Below are 21,806 nucleotides of genomic sequence, written 5' to 3'. Positions count from 1 at the left end.
CACACACATTCAGTCGCTTTATCTCACTGACATACATGCATTCAATCGCTCTCTTTCACACACACACACTCATTCATTCTATCTCTCTGACACACATTCAATCGCTTTATCTCTCTGACACACATGCTTTCAATCTCTCTCTCTCACACACACACATTCATTCTATCTCTCTGACACACATTCAATCGCTTTATCTCTCTGACACACATGCTTTCAATCTCTCTCTCTCTCACACACACACACATTCATTCTATCTCTCTGACACATTCAATCGATTTATCTTTCTGATACACATGTTTTCAATCTCTCTATCTCTCTCTCACACACACACACACATTCAATCGCTCTCTCTCTCTCACACACACACACGTTCAATCTCTTTATCTTTGACACACATGCATCCAATCTCTCTCTGTCACACACACACACACACACACACAGACAGACAGGCACACACACATTCAATCACTTTATCTCTCTGACACACATGCTTTCAATCTCTCTCTCACACACACATATTCAATCTCTCTCTCTCTCACAAACACACACGTTCAATCTCTTTATCTCTGACACACATGCATCCAATATCTCTCTGTCTCTCTCTCTCTCTCACACACACACACACACATTCAATCGCTCTCTCTCTCTCACACACACACACGTTCAATCTCTTTATCTCTGACACACATGCATCCAATATCTCTCTGTCTCTCTCTCTCACACACACACACACACACACATTCAATCGCTCTCTCTCTCTCACACACACACACGTTCAATCTCTTTATCTTTGACACACATGCATCCAATCTCTCTCTGTCACACACACACACACACACACACACAGACAGACAGGCACACACACATTCAATCACTTTATCTCTCTGACACACATGCTTTCAATCTCTCTCTCACACACACATATTCAATCTCTCTCTCTCTCACAAACACACACGTTCAATCTCTTTATCTCTGACACACATGCATCCAATATCTCTCTGTCTCTCTCTCTCTCTCACACACACACACACACAAACAGACAGGCACACACACATCCAATGTCCCTCTCTCGCCTTAGCTCTCTCTCTCACACACACATTCAGTCTTTCAATCTCTCTCTCTCACACACACACACAAAGGTGGCTAAAAACATGGCAGGCAGCAGCAAGGTTTCACTTTCCCTGTTTATCTTGCTTGTTGTGTTAATTGACTTGTTTTCTCCCAGGACATTCCCTGTGCCTGAAACCTGCTTGCATGTTTACTTGCCAAAGACTCACACCATTCCTGGCGCAGCCAACGTTTTGAAACAAATGAGAGATTGTCTTTGATATTTTGATGTTTGCACAGCTATGGCTGCTTTACTTCAAGAAATCATTGATTTCCGTCCAAAGGGGGCTAATGACATTACTTACAGTAAATAGCAGCCCTGCTGTCCAGGATCTAGTGTGCCAAGAGAAAAAAGACCGGTTTATTTCACTTGATTGGCTCCATCTTTGTGTGAAATTGTGTTTTATGAGCTGTATTCTGGCACCGAGAGGAATGCAGCTACATTCAAGCTGCAAATAACATTACAGGGGACTTTAAACAGAAAAGGGGCGTGGGCTGTGGGGGAGAGGAGGCTGCAGATGCCGTGTAATCCCCTGGAGGAGGAGGTAGTGAGCTACAAGGCATGGAGAGGAAACGGGGCCCAGCCTGGTGCTTTTTTGACGAACTGAGTTGGGTTTAGTGAGGGCATCCCTGGGGGACCGGGGAGCAGTTCCTCCGCCGCCGGGAAGATCCCTCAGTGGGGATTGAGGTGTCAGGAAACAGCCGCCAGCTGTTCAACCGCAGAGGAGTGTGAAGAGTGAGGAAGAAAGACAGATTAAACATTATACCCTGTTCCACACACTGAGTGACGGACTGACCGAGAAACACACAGACTGACAACACACATAAGGCCCCGCACGTGTACTCAGGCAAACACACAGAGCTACACCAAAAAACAGGCAACACATAGGCCGACCAACACAGATTGGTAACGAAAGCATGCCTACACTTGGGCAACACACAGACTGACAAACATAGACTGACAAAACACAGGCATACATACACACAGCCACGTCGACAAACAGGCTGTCAGACCTAGAGACTGACTGACATAGGCATTCATGCATACACTCAAGCAAAGACACAGCCACACCGACAAACAGGCATCACACAGGCTGGTAAACGCGAACTGCAACACACAGACTGACAAACACAAGAATACATACACTCAGGCAAACACACAGCCACACTAAGAAACAGGAAGCAGGTAGACTGAAACACAGAGAATAGTATTCGCAAGCATGCATACACTCACACTCAGGCAGTACACAGATGACAAGCACAGACTTCTCAACACCAGCATACATGCACTCAGACAAATACACAGCCACACCAACAAACGGGCAACAAGCAGACTGGCAAAAACTGAGCGGTAAACGCAAACAAACATACACTCAGGCAACACAGAGACTGGCAAACACAGACTGGGAAACACAGCCATACTCACACAATTAGACCCATCAACAGAAAAAACACAGACTGACAGACAGACATAGGCTGACAAATACAAGCAGACATGCATATAGTCAGGCAAACACACAGCCACGCCAGCAGACAACACATAGACTGAGAGACACTGATAACACAAGCATAAATATACTCAGGCAAGCAAACTAACACAGAAACACACCAACTGACGGACTAACACAGACTGGAAAACACAGAGACAAAAGCACAAACACAAAGAGATAGTTACACACACGCACCGACTGATGGCTGCCAGAAAAACATACATATTCCCCAAAAGGATGTACAAACACAGATAGTGCCCAAAAGAGGCACACTCAAATTTGCAGACATATACGGGCACACGCGCGCTCAAGCCCATTAGCACAAGATCCGCTGCAACGGCAGAGAAACGCGCAAAGACTCAAAGCACAGACCCAAAGACACACAGGTACACAGAGATGCTCAATGCTGGGCCGACAGTTACACACAGACTGACGAGCAAGGCCATGCAAGCCACAAACACAGACATTTTAGGTACACTGATTAATAGCATCACATACTGACGCGATGCATCTAAACACATACAAATCTTCAGATAAACTAACATATAGGAACGTGCACACACAGTTCAGAAACACAGAAGTAATCACACATTTCGTACCACAAAATAAGGCATAAACACGCAGATGCTCAGTCACGTAGTCTAAGACATGAGCACACAACCACGTGTACACATTTAGACACACAGAAGCACGCGTGTGAATAGACACACATACGCGCTCATAAGCACACATATATGCAAAAAGAAACACACAAAACGTGTGTCTCTAGTTATACCAGCCCACACGCGCAGCATTGTTGCATGCGTAGTTCCGCTCATAAAAAAATTATTAAACAACACAGGCAAAAAAATCAAACCCGCACTACACATTCTGAAACACAGTCAGGAATACCTATATGGGTATAGACACACATCCAAAAACCAAACCACACGGGCATAAACATTAACATACTTACACACAGCAGACGCAGGCACATATGAGTTGTCGTAGATGTAAGCACGAACACACCCGCACCGTAATCCACAAGTAAACGGTCCCCAAGATCAAGACACAACAGGAACACATGGATGAACACAAAGATACAGGCAAAAATAGTCAGATAAACACACACAGTCACTGTTGACTAACATACGCAGAAGCAAATAGACACGCAGAGACACACAGATGCATACATGTAGACACACACAAAAACACGCAGCCAATACACTCACCGAGACTTGTAAACTTGTAAGTGGACGATAAATGAACCCCCGGACACGGACTCGTGAACACGGAAGCCCGCACATTCTGAGGGAACAGTCGCAAAAAATACAGACACAAACAGATATATGCACACAGCGCAGTGACATGCACACGGACACACAAAAATCAAGTACATATTCCTTTTAATAAAATTTTAGAATGTAGTTCACTGTTGATATTCAGCGCTAGTTTTACGTGTATAGACCAAGCAAAATAAAAATGATCCCGGCTCATATACAATTGTGTTTCAGAAATTGCAATTTTCAATATCAAATTCCCACATGGCAGTTACGGGCTGGGCTACCTTATGAAAGATGTATATTTTGTGGGCTTTATAACAAATCTGTGAAGTTCGGAGAAGGGTTATTCGTAGCAGATCACGCAGCGCCACCGGTTCCTGGAGAGTGCCACAGAGGGGAGGCTTTTGTGTTCACCGCCGCATTTTAATTCGCTTGTTGGCGGCTGAAAACTGCTGCACTCGGGGTGAAATTCTATGTGGGGCTTGGGCGGCGGTAAACTCACCTGCTCGAGGTTCTCGCTTCTGACAGGACTGTCGCAAGCAACGCGGTGAACCTTGGAGAAGGCACGATGGTTCGGCTCCTGACTTGTGAAGCACGTCCCCAGTTCAGGAGCGCGCCGGGTCCCGCCGGAACGAGGCGGCACTAGTTAAAGCGTTATAACGGCCCCTTATGGGCCCCCATATGCTGTCCTTAGCTTCACAGAGAAAACATTGATTGCTTTCTGAATAATATCACTACAATTCGTCAAAGTAACCCATGTCGACGAGGTAGCTCCTGTTTATGTTTCATATCTGTGTCTTAATTTGCTTTCCCAAGAGTATTTGCTTTTTCCAAGTTGCTGCATTTCTGTAGTTTTTTTTTTTTTAATCGGCATGTTACTCTTTAATTGTGCTTCTGAGAGCTGGGTCGTCTCTAGGAGTCTGTGTGTGTGTGTGTGTGAGAGAGAGGGAGGTTGAGGGTAGGTGTTTAAAGCTATGTGTTATTTGTACATTTTATTGCTATTATAGTGCATTGAATTCAAGTCGATCTTTGATCAACATTTTACTCCCTGCCCGCGACGGTTATATTAGTCCATTACAGTTTCTCAGAAGGGTTACACAATTGCACAATTGCCTGAATTTTTTAAAAAAACGAGGAAACGTTTTTCTGCTATAGTTGCAAACGTGGCAGGAGAGAAGGTTGAGGTCCGGTTCGAGAGCTGGGGCGTTGAGGGTAAAGGCACTGCCTGTCAGAGGGCATAAAGGTGATCAGAATCCTGTTCATGCGTTCCTTGGCCTCTCAGCAAATGCAGAAAATGGCCTTCAATGGCATTTGTGATTGCAGTCCTTGGCAAGTGAGTGTGAAAGAGTACACACAGCTGTCACTTATTTACAGTGCAACAGTAAATGAAGATGCACTGCTTACAGGTGTGTGTGCATGTGGTTTTATATATATATATATATATATATATAGAGAGAGAGAGAGAGAGAGAGAGAGAGAGAGAGAGAGATGGTTTGTGCAAGGAAGTGCATGCAGGGGGTGTGTAAAGAGGTAAGGGGGGCGTGAATTATGCAGGCATGGCATTTCAGAAAGATGTGGGGAGAAAAGGCTGTGTCTCACAGACAGTAGAGAGGAACATGTGTGAATGGAAGCAGAGGAGTGATGCAGCATTTTGAAGTCCACCATCTTTTCCACAGATCTCAGTAATATTTAATTCACAGTCTCATATTTTCAGAATTGAACATTTTCAATTCTAAGTATTTACAATAACCGTCGGTTGTACTAATTTCCTGGTACTGCTAAGGAGCACTGACGAAACCAATAGGTCTGGCCTAACTTGGGAGGATGACTGTTATTGTGTGATGCATCTGAATGCCATAATGCAAAGGTCATTGAGGGGCTCGAGAATACTAGTCTGATGGCTTTATGAGAAGCACAGGGTTTTAGTTTAAATTATTTAGGGCCCTTACCCACACCTTGTGGAAAGGATCTCTAGATCTACTTCTTAGGCCACGCCCTTTTAGAGGCCCCTTACTTTTTTCAACCCACTAAAAATCTTGTATATGCCTTAAAAGACAGCGCAATAAATAGTCTTAATGGAAGACGAAAAGGGTGCATATTTCCGGGTTCCTAGAAATGGCGAGGTAAGTACCGCCCTGCATCCAACTTGGCCCTGTTTATTGAAGAGAAACCGAATTTGCTTCAAACTTTGGCTCATATTTATACTTTTTTAGCGCCGCATTTGCGTCGTTTTTTGATGCAAAATCGGTGCAAACTTACAAAATACAATTGTGTTTTGAAAGTTTGCGCTGCTTTTGCGTCAAAAAAATGACGCAAATGCGGCGCAAAAAAAGTATAACTATGGGTTTAGTCCTTTCTGGCAGGTAAAACTGGGAGCAATTAAGGGCGTTGCCTCTTCACCTGTTCAGTAAACAGGGGTAAAAGTGCTGTTTGTCCGGAAGATAGACACGGCCCACTGGCGCATTCGAAACTGGGGGTCAACTGCACCAAACAAGGCACGGGGCATTTAGTTTTACCGATTTCTGAGCGGCGCTCTCGCGGTTTTGCAGGGTGGCTGGAAATGTAAAATGGGGAAATGTGTATATATTTTTTGCCATCACAAAATCGGCAGAAGTCAAAGTGCTCTATTTATATCTGGAAAAGGAGAGCGATAGATTCCAAATAAGAGTTTATTGTGGAACTGGCTAGGCAAAATGTACGACTATTATAACAAAGCATTTTTCCGTAAACAGGAAACTCGGAAGGATTGCGCCCTCTTATCCTCTAAATGAAAAACAGAAGGAGAGCGTGGCGAGTAGTCTGGCGGAGGGGGTAGAGGGGTAACACGGGGCACCAGGTCATTTTGAGGGGGAAACAAGCACCACCTCTCCCCCACTGACCCAGTACTCCTCACTTTTGCAGTTCACTGCACAAATCTGACTCCCCTGCCCCCGCCGCAGTCTGTGTATCTAATATAATTATTTTAAAGGGGGGCGTTGTAGAAGCCCCCAACAACCCCGAGGGCTGTCAGTGCGTGTCCATCCGCAGGGGGCTGAGAGGAGCATGACAGGCCTTTGTTGTGCGGATAAAGAGAGCCCCGCCAGTGGCAGCTCCGAGGAGGGGGGGTGCTCCTCCTCCTGAATTATGAGGGAGTGGGCTGGCTTCAGCCTCTTAACAAACCGGGCACTTCTGGGGAAGGCAGCACTCCCGAGTGCGAGCCACAGGCGCGGGGAACTCTCGGGCTAGCCTTGCCGGACAACTCTCCTCGCCCCTTGGGTTTTCTGACTCCAAAACTCGTGCGCTGCACCTCGGGACCCGCCTGCTTCCACCGCAGCGCTACCCCACATGCCCCCTGCCAGGTGCGTGCTGCCGGCCCTCACTTCTTGTGTTTTTTCTGCACCCCCAGGAAGCTGTGCGGCGCTCTGAGGCCCCTTCTGCCCGGGTGCCAGCCTGGGACGGCCTGTGGGGGCACCACCGCCCTGGGCGCCCGCCCGCTCTTTGGAACCCCGGAGGACCTTTGTATGGAAATAGTGGGGTGCCGAGCAGAGGAGAGCTCGTGCGCCTTCCGGCCCGCAGCTATGCTCTTCCACGGAATCTCCGGGGGGCACATCCAGGGCATCATGGAGGAGATGGAGAGGCGCTCGAAGACGGCCGAGGCCCGCCTGGCTAAGGGGGTGCAGCTCAACGGACGGGACACGGTAAGAGGGGCTCTGGGGGGGCGGGGTGCAGAGAGCGGAAGGGCCGAGGCAAGGAGAGGGCTGGGACCGGTGGAGGGGGCGAACTGAGCGAATGTACCCTGAGAACGGACACCCAGAACAGCAACCCAAACTACCACGAAACTTCAACAGATGACGTTCTCAGTGGCAGTTTACTACACACATACACGTGCTCTAAAACGCCACACACACAAAAACACACACACTCTCTCTCACCTGGGAAAGAGATTCTACTCGAAGATAGAAATCCAGGACAACAACCTACTTACATATTTAAATAATTGTAGGGAGTAAAGTACCTACGTATAAACTCAGGTGTGCCAAACTGCTAAGACGAGCACGCCGGTGCCCCCAACTACACCCAAGGGCACCCATGTACAACAAACCACACACACAAGAAGCTGAAGACAACACTTCACACAAAAAAACACATATGTGTAATACATACACACGGAGGCACCAGCACAGGCAATCAGGGAACCGATTGCTCATGGGCACTCGGTGTACCAACTGATATACACGGGTAGGTGAGGGCGACACCCTGCATACACAGGCAATGACAGACAACAAACCACACACAGAAACGTGCAGGTGCGGTAACTACACTCGAAGGCACTCAAGGGCAGCAGGAACATGTAGAGGCTGTCAGGGAGCGAATCACAGGTGGGTGCACCAGACTGCAGGCACAGGGACTCTGGGGCAAGGAGCAGGCAGAAGTGGCAGGGTAGCGTTGCAGGCACTCGGGGAATAACTACCCACAGTGGCACTAGGTGCACACACGCGCGCACACGCGCCAGAGAGGCTCCCGGCGCAACAGATGACTCTGGAGCCACTCTCTGCCTTTCGCCTCATTCCGATCTCGAGTAAAGACCGAGCAGTTTACACGTCCGGTTCCGGTTAAACACATCTGCAGAGAAGAGCAAGGGTCGTGTGCATGAACACATTTTCCCATTGACACAGAATAGGTAAAACCCTTGGAAGCATCTGGCCCATATTGACTTGCCAGGGACCACGCAGCCTGGGTGCAGGTGCATAACATATTTCTAAGGAAAGGGCAGTAGAAAAAATACAAAAGTCCAGATGTATAAATACATTTGTTTGCACCTTCTAGAAAAACTTGCAAATTTTGAGAGCCGAGGCTTCCGATTATAAAATGATTTGCCAAAGATTACACTGTGTGGATTGCAGATTTCCCTAATTTATAAAACCTGCTGCTCCCCTCACAATTCACAAACTATTGTCTCCCGTAGACACATATCTTAATGAAAGTTATACCAATGTGATGGTGGTGGTGGGGGCTGCGGCGTTAAATGGCATTTGGCCTCTTGTATTTTTCACGGGTGCCCCAGGTCATCAGCCCATGCCAGTGAGCCGCCCTTCCACGTGCCAACCGGGGGGTTCGGCCACTATTTCAGGGCCAGTCCACCTCACCCAACCCCCGGAAATGAAATGTAAGGAGCCTAGGGTAGTCTAAATAACTGGCATATGTTTAACCTTACAAACCCTATTTTTCTCGCTTACGTATAGGGTGCTGTAGTCGCATACATATAGTTCGTTATACAAGAATGCACAGACATGGTTATACTTACGTGTATTTACATATATATTATACATAATACGATATCCTTGCTGTTAGTACACCGAAGTCGTATATTTAATGTGCCCTATAGCCGCTGCATAAAAAGTCCCCTGCAGTCCAGTAAAACAAATCCCCTATAATGACGTATACAAACTTCGTTTACAATATACCAATCAGAGTAACTCTTTCAGTTATAGACAGGCTGAATTATTATATTTCTAAAGCTCATTTTTAACTTTTCGTATTAAGTTCTCCTCGTGCCATGCAGGTCTAAGGGGAAAAATAAAGTATCTTCCTTCTGAAACAAAGCCTATCTACTGAATTTTCCTAACTGCATGGCGTGCAACAGATTTTGGTAGTAATCAGCTAAAGTACGTCTGGGAAATAACTGGTCTGTCAACCTAGATGTCTGTTTTGTGTTGGTTGATGCCAACGAACCTCAAGTGTAAGGTCACAGATTTGGTGTTTTTCGAGAGAAAGTTTCCTGTAAGTTTGTATTCGTCACACTGTAGTGCATTTTCTTGTTCTTGCGCTCGGGCTTCGTGAAGAGTATTGAACTTGATTGGGTTCTTCACAGGACAACTCGTTGGGGTGGAGGGGTCATCTATTCTCCAGTCCCTTTGCTAACTTTTGGTCTGACGCAGCAGTTCGCCCTACAGCAAAGCAAACCATGGGGCCTATAAAACAGTAGTAGCCTCAGAAGAAACAAGTCACTGAGGAATGGAACCAAACAAAACGACGCAAATAATTGTGGTGAGTTCAGACACACTGCAGCCGTTAATACTATTACACGATTTACCACAGTGAATGCGGTTCTTCAAATATTATTATTATTTTTATTTGATTTTTGGAATTCCCACTGCTAATTATTTTATCCACAAAAAAGTTCAACTTTAAAAATAAAAAAAACGCTCCCGGGTGTTTTGCGTCCCCTCCTCCAGTCTGTAAATGAAGGAAGGACTACGAAGCCGGGCAGAAGGGACGGAGAACATAAAGACACGTGACTCCTCAGGGAAGGGGCGAGTAGCCGAATATATATGTTTTGGAGACATGACAGGCCCTTCCCAGAGAGCCCCCAGGCCCTGCTAGATGGAGGGCAGGCTTCCCGCAGGAATAGCGGTCACTGCTCACACCTTTCCGCGTGTAACGGGACGGGGCTCAGGGACTCTGTTGTGCAGAGCCACCTTGGACTACAAGTCCCAGAACCCGGCGGGGCGGGAAGAGCAGGTGGACTCAGGGAGGAATGTGTCTCATCACACTAGTATAGGCAAAGGGTGAAGGAACACTGCTGTCCTTAGCCTTAATCTGCTATTATTATTATTAATATTATTATTATTATCAATACAACTGTTATTATTAGTATTATCTGTATTATTATTAATAACATCAGCCTCTTCGTCGAGTTAATTATGCACACTCGAAAATATAATCGCAATAAAAACACAACAGCAACAATATTATTATTATTATTATAAATAATAAAGATAATAACAATAATTGTGCATGTAACTATGCATACACAAAGCGCTCGTTTTCGTCCACGTAGACGGCTCTGCATTTAGAGAGTGTAACGGGCTCATTAACGATGGGCTTCCCGGGGCTGTAAAACGGTCCAATCACAGGTTAATGCGCGGCCGGGGGTTTCTTGGGTCCTCTCTCCCTTGCATGATGAGTGCTTTGCGTTCTGTGTAAGATGCGCGAGAGACTCTCAGGCCTCTTTGTTCTACGGTTGAATATAATACTTACAAGTATGATAGCTATATCTCACCTCCGAGCTATGCACATGACGGCCGCTCGACGGGGGTGTCTTTGTTAACAATCTGCCACCTCTGCACTCAGTTCTTTGTTAATGACCGGGGAGGTTTGTTTCAGGGTATAAGGTTAATTCCAGGTGGGTGATCCTTTCACTATTCATGTGTTTTGCTTATGAAATATAATCTGTAAGCACGCAGGCCGTTCATTTATGGGGCAACCCCTTTTGTGCAATTAAGCCCGTGCTCCTTAATGCAGCTCATCGGGTCATTGCACATGCTTGACAATGACAAAGTAGCAATTGCAAGTACTGGGGGTTAGCGTATTTACCTATGTATAAGAAGAACTCCTTTATAACATTTGTAACTCTTTGATTTTGATCCCTTGTTAATTTAACCTTTGTTGGGGTTTGAAACAGACTGTGGCTTCCTGTGCGAAAGTAAAACACCATTCACAATAGCTTGACATCCGAGGTTTCAGTCTGGAGTGCAGGGAAAATCGTATAGGAATGTTTATAACTTTCAGTTGTAAGTTTTTCAAAAACAAATAAAACCTTCGGCATTTCTGTTCGATCCCAAGGTTTGTATTCGTAACCTTGAAGCTGTATTCCAGGTCTTGGTGTTTGCATCCTGGCTGCGTGTGTCCCTGTTACTTAGGCATTAACTCATTTAATAAAGATTGAACCTGCATTATCACATTTCAGCTTTGACATCACGTTAAACAATAGCGCGGCTCAGGCGGGGCCAGGCCCGGCGCAGCGCCTGACCGTACTGTGTGCTCCTCGGCAGCCGCTCACGGTCTCTCTCTTCTGTTTGCTCCACAGGGCTTGCCCCCCATGAGCCCCGAGAAGCCGGCTCTGTGCGCCGGCTGTGGGGGGAAGATCGCGGACAGATACTACCTGCTGGCCGTGGACAAGCAGTGGCACCTGCGCTGCCTCAAGTGCTGCGAGTGCAAGTTGGCGCTAGAGTCCGAGCTCACCTGCTTCGCCAAGGACGGCAGCATTTACTGCAAGGAGGATTACTACAGGTACTGGGGCGCCGACGGAGGCGAGGTGGGTTGGTGAGGGATGGGGGTGTTTTAGCGGAGTACCCACGTAAGTGGGGGCCTAATTAATCTGAATGAAAGTTATGCGCCCCCCTAGCAAACAGATTGGCCCCTGCAGGGCATATTATCAAACACAAGGCCAGCAGCCATAGGCTTTCTTGTGACGGCCTAATGCATTCTGGGTGCTGTAGTCTTTAACTCCATGTGAAGTACCTAAACGCGCTCAGTGCTCTGTAGAATCAAGCCGACGCGCCGAAGCAGTGCCTGTGACGACAGGGAGTGAGGTGGCGCCCCAGTGCCAGACTGCAGGAGAGAGGGGCGAGAGACAGTTAAAGGGACAGAGACTTTTTTAAAGGGCATGCGGCTGCTGGCGCCCCACCCCAACAGGCCCTTCAGAGGCACCAGTCATAAATACAATCCACATTTCTGACGTCCTCTAGCCTTTAGCAGATGTGATTGTCAGAGTCCAGTCCCAGGAGCTCCCTGTGAGGCGCATAGTATTGTGACCTAACCCTAACACGTGTGTGACCTCGTCCCTGACCATAACTTCACCCTCTGTCCAAACTTATCCCATTTTTTACCATAACCATAAAACTTCCAGCCACACCCTCACCTCTAACCTTAAATCAAAATACCAAACAGAATCTCAACCCTATCCAACTCCCATTACAAACTATGCCGAATCTAATGCTCAGTCCTGATCCTTCCTCTAAGAGGTGCCCCCAGGACTCCTACCTCTAAACCCATCTCCAGTCCCACAGGCCTGGCAGAGACCCCCCCCCACCCCCCCTGTTGTGGCATTTATCTGATGAACCATCAACATGGCAGTTTATCAAAGCTGGATTCTGTCCGAGAAACACTGGTATAAACCCTTGTTTACCAACTGCAGCTCTCGACACACGCGCAGCAAGTCACAACGTGTGCCACACAACCAAAGTCAGCAAAAAGGAAACAACGTACACGTGCATGGGGTTAGGAGGTGGATGGCCAAAATAACTGAGAACAGAACGGGCCGGTTGTGCTAACAATGCTCATAAGAACAACGAAGCCTCTGCATGTGCTGAATGTAGCACTTCTGTGCATTGTCAGTCAGGTACCAACCCTCCTCGTAAGGGACAGTCCACCCCCTGTTAGTTTGCCCAGCTTCCTCTGGGTCGCTGCTGGTGCCATCTAAAATGTGCAGAAGTATTATGTGTACCAGCCGGTTTGTAGCGAACCAAGTAAGACACAGTACAAGCCACCAAACCGCCCGATATATTGTGTATTTCGAGTCTTGCAATTGAAAGCCTGAAACAAAAATGTGCGCAATTGCTGCCTGAAAAGCTCAGCGGCGGACCCTGGTTTAAAAGGTAAAGCGCTTCTAATGAGCAGAAGCCCCTGGCTCTGCGCGCGTGCACATTGCTGTGACAGGGCTCGGCTCACGCACCTCATCGCGGGGTTTGAAAGCCTTTTACTGACCGGCCCCAGATTTATAACCGCGTAAACCGAGCCAGCCCCGTTTAATGCAGGACACGCCGTGCTCTTCCTGCTTTGGGCTATAAATCAGATCAGATTATAAACAATATTAACGTTTTAATCCTAGAAAGGGGAATCACCTACGGTCAGGCGTTTCACAAAAAAGAACAACTGTGTTGAATGTGCTTCATAAAATAAAACAACAACAAAAAATCCGCCTGGAAACATTATTATAAATTACATGGCTAAATATTTAGCAGCGTGTTATTACTTCCTTTTCGGTGCCTGAAAGTATTAGATAGTGGCACTCTCGGATTTCGAGTCTAAAAAGACTGCCTATCCCATCACATTTGTGGGAATTAAACTCGTTTGTATTTGTCTGCACTCACCCGAGACTCATAAAAGCCCCACAGAGTGTATGACGTGTGAATATAACTTAGGGTCAAAGTCACAATTACATGAATCCGCGGTTATATTGTTTCATTGGAAACGGGAACAATAAAATGAGTATGATTTAAACAGCGTTTCGTATCACACTTTTTGTCGTTTCTCTGCACATAAAAGAGCTTTTGAACCAAAATATAATGTATTTATAAAGGCCTAAGGTATCAGTCACTTTGCCTTTTAATGATAGTAAAGAGAATCCTAGCGATTCGAAGCGTTTTCATGTCGAAAGCCAGAACTATACACATCAAATGATATTAACAGTCCTCGCCGGGCTCGGTTGTTTTCCGGGGCTGGCACGTGCCCTTCTTTAGTTTTACTACAATGAATACTTTTATGAACAAATAGAAAAAACTCACGTTCAAACCTAATTTTTACAGCGTCATTTTTAAACCCCGCTGTATTCGGCTGCTGGGAGTAGAAATCCATGTATTCGTCTCGGAGTCCCAGTGTGCTTAGAATATTCATTTTATAGCCAAATGGGTCCGTTTTGTTGGCTGCAGTTCTATTTCTGTACTGCGGTTCTTCGTTTTTGTATACATTAAAATCCGCTATATTTCAAGGAAATAAATATATGTAATAGCGATTTCGACCCCTGCAGGACTTTACTACACACTAATTTGAAATGAACCACTCTTCTGATGCATTACAAACAAAGAAACAAGAAACATGTATGTAATGGGACGTGCAAGTTCATTGACATTCTTGGTCAATAGACCGCGCAAAATTTTCGTGCAAAGGGGAAGGAACGATCGTCGGGGTACAATTCATAAAGAACAGAACTATACAGTTGCCTCCCTTCTGAAGATCACATTCAAGACCCTGCCCCTAGCCTTTTTTTTAAATTTCGGAGGGAGATTTTAGTAAATTTGAGTAACAACATTTACTTCTGTAGGGAGAAGCCCCTTCCTCGGCCTCACCCCCGCCCCGTCACCATTTCGGACAAACCGAAGACGGAAAAGCACGGGTGTGAACCTGTCTCTGTATTGTGCAGTTGTGTATTACAAAATATGTGCTCCCCAGACATCATGTACTCACTTCGGCACAGCTCCTCCGCCGCGGGGCTGCAAGGCCGCTGTGAGATGAGAGGAGCTGGTAACCTCAGTGGGTGATGTGAGCAGGCGAGGGGCGCCCGTGAGGCGCATGGGCGAGGGAAGCAGGGTCGGCAGGCGAGGGAGGCATGTGAGGTGAATAGGTGGGGTGAGCATGCGAGACACGCAGGTGAGGTGAGTGGATGCGTTGAGCATGTGCGGTAGGCTGGTGAGGTAAAACAAAAGGGGCGAGTTGAGTTACTGAGGTGAGTGGCTGCTGTGAGCAGGCGAGGTGAGGCGGTAAGCAGAAAGGGGGGCGGGTGAGCTGAGCTGGTGAGGTGATGAGGTAGGCCAGAAAGTGAAGGGATGAGTTAAACCGGCCGGGTAAATGGGTGAACGGTGACAGGTGAGGAGAGTAGGTAAGGGCGGGAGCAGGTGAGTAGTTAAGGTGTACGCAGGTGCCATAAATGGACATGGCTAACATATGAAAAGACTAGAGCAGGCCGAGGTGAGTACATGGGTGACCAGGTGACCCGTGTGCGGATGAGGGCGAGTGGATGAGGCGAGTAGTTGAGCTAAGCAGGTGGCCCGGTGCATGCATTGTAGCCTCTTTCATTGTGTGTGCCTGTAAGCATGTGCCCCCTGTCACGGCTGTGCCGCCCCCTGCCCCGGTGTTGATGGCATGTCTTGCTTCCAGAAGGTTCTCTGTGCAGAGATGCGCCCGCTGCCACCTTGGGATCTCGGCCTCGGAGATGGTGATGCGGGCCCGGGATTCGGTGTACCACCTGAGCTGCTTCACCTGCACCTCCTGCAACAAGACGCTCAGCACGGGCGACCACTTCGGCATGAAGGACAGCCTCGTGTACTGCCGGGCACACTTCGAGGCGCTACTACAGGGAGACTTCCACCCGCAACTCAGCTACACCGAGCTAGCGGCGAAGGGAGGGGGCCTGGCGGCCCTGCCCTACTTCAACGGCACGGGCACCGTACAGAAGGGACGACCCCGGAAGAGGAAGAGTCCGGCGCTGGGCGTGGACATCGTCAGCTACAACTCAGGTGAGGGTTCACCCGCTGGTCAATCAGCATGCGCTCCCCAGTCAGCATCCTCTGTTCACACAGCATTCAGTCCCTCCCACCATTCACCACCGGTCAGCATTCACCCTGAAGATGAATACCACAATTCACACAACACTCGCCCCACTCAGCCATCATTTCCGAGTCAGCATTCACCCCTCAGTCAGCTACTCCAGTCGTTGTTCACCCAACGTCAGCATTTAATGCCCATTCAACACTGACCCCCAGCCAGCACTAACCACCTGTCACAATCTAACCTTCAGCCGGCATTCAACCCAAACCAAAGTCAGCATTTACCCTCCAGACGGCACCTACCCACCTGCCGGGACCCTCTCTCCCTCCCTCCAGTGTTCACTCGAATCGAAATTCTCCCCTCCAGTTCCACTTATGTCCAGTCGGAATTCACCCAGGCAGCTTTCACCATAAAGATAGCATTCACCTACCATTCAGCATTCAGTCACTCATTCAGTACCCCTCCTTTATCCACCCGAGTAAACGCCGACAGTCATCACTTACCCCACAGTATTCCTCACTCAGGAAACCTTCGTTTTTAGTTGAAATTCAAATGCAAACTGTACCCTTGCGTGTAAACTCAGTGGGTTGAACGCCTACTGCAGATTCGCGTGCAACCCGCAGGGCCTGTTGCAAATTAGTGTGCAGCCTGGAGGTCACAGGCCTGATCCCCAGGAGCGTAAACCCAGCCTTTCATCCTTCCTAACCTATTAAAGGGTACTACGAGTAATCATAGCATATGCTATTCTTACTAAAAACACACTGCAGTAAACCGCCTGCTGGGCATATGTCCCGCAATATTATTTGTATTAGTCTAATATGTTAAAAAAATATATATATTGTTTCTTTCGAGAAAACACCCATAAATTGCCCCAACTTCCCTAAAATTACTTGCAAAGTTAAACTTTTGACACAACACTGCACTATGCAAAACTACTAGGTTAATGAATGCATAAAGCACCGGCTGTGCATATTCATCTATTTGTAAAAATAACAGTCACAGAAATGTATCAGCCTTATATTAGGATGAATGTGCGCGCGTGCACACTACATAGTGGCAGTTTCAGTTAAGAATGCACCTTCTTCTGAAAGTTACTGGTAACTCTGGCTAGCATGTGGCTACAGACATGGACGGTGGTAGGTTTTTCTGTTTGGAGGTCTTATAAAGCTGTTTATGTCAGTAGCTGCGGTGCCCATTTTTTCATGGTTAAACAGCTCACTTAGTGGTTGCTTTCCTTAGTTGTAGGTGCCCCACATCATAAGTTGGAGGAGGTGGGCCTATCTTTTGTTTCTGTTTGTGCCTGTCACAAGATGCATTGGTTTGTAATTGTAGGTGACTTGTTTTGTTGACAGCTGTTGGTAAATGTTTGGTGTATTCTCTATTGGAGCTATACCTATTTTTAGGGTCCTACCATGTAGTGCCCTTAGCAGACATATTGATTGTTGAAGGCATTATGAGTGCTCCTTTATGTGTCTGCCCCTCGTTACATGGCCACCTAGTTGCTGCAACCGTGTCTTGTGGTGTACGTTCTAGTGGAGTGGTGTTGTAGTTGTAGTGCCCCTACCTGTAGGGCCCTAGGCGCATGATCAGTAGGTGAGCATGCTCCTAACTGTGCGTTGTTATGGTCGAATATGACTGCTTGTATAGTGTTGCAGTATATGAGACATATATATATCCATATATCCATGTGGTTATGTTTGACCCGTTGTACCTAACTACATGTGCAATTATTTGTATATGTCCTTATCTGAAGTTCTAATGTGCATACGTTACTAATTGTAGGAACCAATGCTCACATGTGTCAGTATAGTGCTCTTAGTCATATGTACCTGACATCATAGATGGGTAAAAAGCAACTTGGTTGGTAGAATCACTATTTTTTAAGGATGCACACATCACCCAAATACTGTACACAACACACAACCTCCCAACGAGTACTTTGACAACTTTTTATATCCAAAAATTTGCATTTAAACGATAGCTAATAGCTCTTTCCACCCCTACTATAACACCACACACCATTGTGACAGTCACACCTGTAATGGTCTTCTTCAGAGAGCAGTCACTAGCAGAACCTCTTCACCCTCACACACACCGCACCAATGCCAGATAGTTGGCAAAGGGCTGCCACGTGAAGCACACCCAGTCGCTACATCAACATGTGCCCTTGAGTCACTCAGATGAAAGAAGCATAGGCAGATCACACTCTCAATCACACAGCACCAAAGCCAGATAGCTGGCAACACGCTTCCACATCCACCACAATCATGCATCAACCAAATGTACAGTGTAAAGTCACTCAGATGAAACAAGTATAAGCATCACACTCTTAATCACACAACAGAGCACCAAAGCCAGATAACTAGCAACATGCTACCACACCAACCATACTTTGGCACCACACCATAGAGTCACTCAGAATGAACAAGAATAAAACCATCACAACCTCAATCACACAAAACAGCACCAAAGGCAGATCACTGGCAATGAACTACCACACCAACCATACTCAGGCACTACAAATATACACCCTTGAATCACTCAGATGAAACACACTTAAATATATTGTACCCTCAATAAGACAGCATTCAATCCTAGTTACCTACCTTCAATGTGATACATGCATAGCAAGCACTCTTAAGTGGACAAGCAATGGATAACCCACCAATTAATCATAAAAAACTAATAAAATGTAATTCCTTAGGCACATAGCCCTGCACATTATCCTGTTCAAATATCTTTACCAGACTTATTTTACTATCTCACTAACAGAAACCAATCAATACTTTGAAAAAACTCTATTCTAAATGTATACAAACATCCGCAAACCCAAAGATAGCTAACATTAGCGCCTGGATAATGGTAGCAAGCACTATACAAATACCATGACATGAAAATAACGGATTTGTCCCATCTATAGCCCACAGTGCATGTGCCACTCAATATTCACATGTTTTCTTGGTTGTGTGTTCCTCTTGTGGTATTTCCTTATGATCAGAGTTAAAGGCGGGCCTCAGAGTGAGAGCGCAGACTTCACAATGACGCACAAGGCTCTGGTGTTTGCTTTTCCCAGTGTTTTTGACTCTGTTCTTCCTGGACAGAGCTAAGGGCCTTGAACTAGCCGAGGGTTGTTGGCGGCCCTGACGCAGGGGCTGCTGGGCCTGTGCTGACCTGGAGAGGAGGCCCCGGGGCAGGGGCTTTCATGGGAGGCCTTTGGGTGATTACATCCCGGGTAGAAGCCGAGGGATTCCAACGTCAACTCCAATTAACAAAGAACAATTAAAACAGGGCTGCCGGCTCTGATGCACCCACCATGGAGGGGGAGAAGGGGCGCGCGAGCAGCCAGCGTCCCAGACCCTAAACAGAGATCACCGATCGGGCGGCTAATCCCGGCGTATGAGGAGCACCGAGCAGACCGCTAATCTTGGCCTGAGGAGGCTGAGGGGGCCAGGAGCAGCCGAGTATACACTGATAGACCAAGGGACAGTTTCAGAGGGAACTGAGCAGGCCGCCAATCTCGTGGAGTGGGGGATAGTAAGAGTGAATGGGAGGCTCCATGGTGAAGGGTTCGGCGTGCTGGAGGCCTGGGGCCGAGAAAAACCTAGGGCCCGGTAGGGACACATACATCGACGAGAACATGAGCTCTTTCTGTTTTTTTAAAACATGTTTTAAAAGAGACTTTTTGATAGCACACGTATTTTACCTGTTTTCATATTTGTGGCTTGTACTCTCTCTTATCATGTAAATGTTTTAATTAACTGTACAATGATTAATACATTACATTAAACTTTATGAGAACATAAATCAGTCACGTAAACCTTGTAACACTGTATACATAGCACAGAGATTATATGATCTACCTACCAGGCAAGGAGTAGTTCTTGTTATTAAATTCGTGGGTGGGCACCACAGACCCCTCTCCCACGTGGACCGAATATTGGTCAAGGTAGCCACCAGAGTAAAATAGAGTTAGCATTCTAAGTGCCCAATTTTAAATGTGTTTGGTTATGTCTGCTGAATCCACCATTAGGTGTTCACGATCTTTAAACAAATAGTAGATAACGAATTATGCTAATCATAAGAACACCAGATCTAGAAATGCTAATAAGAACTAAAATGTTAAAATGAATAATTATTCATATTATGCTGCCAATCGTAATGATAGCCTTCAAATCAAATCAAATCATTAGCATTTGTAAAGCGCGCTACTCACCTGTGCGGGTCTCAAGGCGCTAGGGGGGAAAGGGGGGGTTATCGCTGCTCGAACAGCCAAGTCTTTAGGAGTCTCCGGAAAGCGGAGTGGTCCTGGGTGGTCCTGAGGCTGGTGGGGAGGGAGTTCCAGGTCTTGGCCGCCAGGAAGGAGAAAGATCTCCCACCCGCCGTGGAGCGGCGGGTGCGAGGGACGGCAGCAAGTGCGAGGCCAGCGGAGCGGAGGGGGCGGGTGGGGACGTAGAAGCTGAGGCGTCTGTTGAGGTATTCCGGTCCCTTGTTGTGGAGGGCTTTGTGTGCGTGGGTGAGAAGACGGAAGGTGATCCTTTTGCTGACTGGGAGCCAATGCAGGTGTCTCAGGTGTGCGGAGATGTGGCTGTTGCGGGGTACGTCGAGGATGAGGCGGGCCGAGGCGTTTTGGATGCGTTGCAGGCGGTTTTGGAGTTTGGCGGTGGTCCCGGCGTAGAGGGTGTTGCCGTAGTCCAGGCGACTCGTGACAAGGGCGTGGGTCACGGTTTTTCTGGTGTCGGCGGGGATCCAGCGGAAGATCTTGCGGAGCATGCGGAGAGTGAGGAAGCAGGCGGAGGACACGGCGTTGACTTGCTTGGAACAAGCACATTTCTCCATATACGTAATTGTGCGTGTCTTTCAATTCAAATTGTATTTATCTCTAAAGAGTAGGAGCAGAGTAAGGGTATTTACATGGGGCACCATTTCTTGCTTGCTTCAGCACTCTTTTAGTAGTTCTAAATTGTAGACAGGCACGTCTTTTCCTTCCCCAGTCATAAACACTTACCAGAGCCTCCTTAATAGATCTTTGTGATACCACAGGAGAAAGTTTTAGTTACCTGTTATGTATTTTATATTATTTGTAAAACTTTCTGGAAACTAATTCATGGGTATGACCTAATTCCAGCAATTTTTTTTTAAAGAAGTGCTTTATGTACTATACAAATAAGCAATCGTGTAATATGATCTACTTTACTCTCCAATTTTAAATTATACATTTCACTATCCTTATTGTACAAAAAAGTGGTTTGAAACTCAATATTTCATGGCAATTTAAGTCTTATCCAGTAATTGTTTTCCTACATTTTGCAGAAATAAGATAATTCCCATGAATTATGGATTCCATCCAATGAGAAAAATAGAAAGTTAGCTTATTAGTCTGATTTTCTTCTTAGCACCCAATTAGACTCCAAACATGACAATGTGTTTAAAGGATGAAAACATCAAAACTCACAGCCCATTTTAATCATTGCTCTTTGTGGCACCAGCCTTCTCCTCCTGAATGGCAAACAAAGTCTGATGAGTCCATCTTCAGCCAGAGGCCAACCTTGCAGACGGCGGCTGCAGGCAAAACCCCTACATTCTACAGAAAAGCATCCTTCTTAGGCAGTAAACATCTTCCCATTACCCCATCTTTTGACTGGCATAACATATTTATTTCCACTTCAATAACTTCTGACGACAATCCCACCGTACTGTCTCTAACATACATGTTTCTGTAACAAATGAGTTTTAAGAATGTTTTTTTTTTTGTAACATTAACTCAAATTGAACATGAAATATAAAAAAATAATTAATGAGTAATGTATATTTTGGTTGAACAGCACATTCTGCAGTTCTGGCAAAATGTTCAACTCAGTAA

The 21,806-nt window shown here is 46.5% G+C and overlaps 1 protein-coding gene across 5 annotated transcripts in view; it reads left to right on the top strand.

The window, feature by feature from the left end:
- The window catches only part of LHX9 (LIM homeobox 9), a 64,965-nt gene that overhangs the window by 16,240 nt on the left and 26,919 nt on the right, over nucleotides 1-21,806 (top strand). For 2 of the 5 annotated variants that reach the window (XM_069232121.1, XM_069232118.1), the window contains exons 2-4: nucleotides 7,245-7,536; nucleotides 11,709-11,911; nucleotides 15,557-15,915. In XM_069232121.1, coding sequence (XP_069088222.1) covers nucleotides 7,360-7,536; nucleotides 11,709-11,911; nucleotides 15,557-15,915 — 739 coding nt within the window. In that variant the 5' untranslated portion in view covers nucleotides 7,245-7,359. Of the gene's footprint in view, nucleotides 1-6,786; nucleotides 7,537-11,708; nucleotides 11,912-15,556; nucleotides 15,916-21,806 lie in introns of those variants that run through there. The other 3 variants (XM_069232119.1, XM_069232122.1, XM_069232120.1) reach the window with 3 other exon arrangements.

The sequence above is a fragment of the Pleurodeles waltl genome, chromosome 4_2, assembly GCF_031143425.1.
Source record: "Pleurodeles waltl isolate 20211129_DDA chromosome 4_2, aPleWal1.hap1.20221129, whole genome shotgun sequence".
Classification (NCBI taxonomy): domain Eukaryota; kingdom Metazoa; phylum Chordata; class Amphibia; order Caudata; family Salamandridae; genus Pleurodeles; species Pleurodeles waltl.
This window is presented reverse-complemented; position numbering and strand designations above follow the sequence as displayed.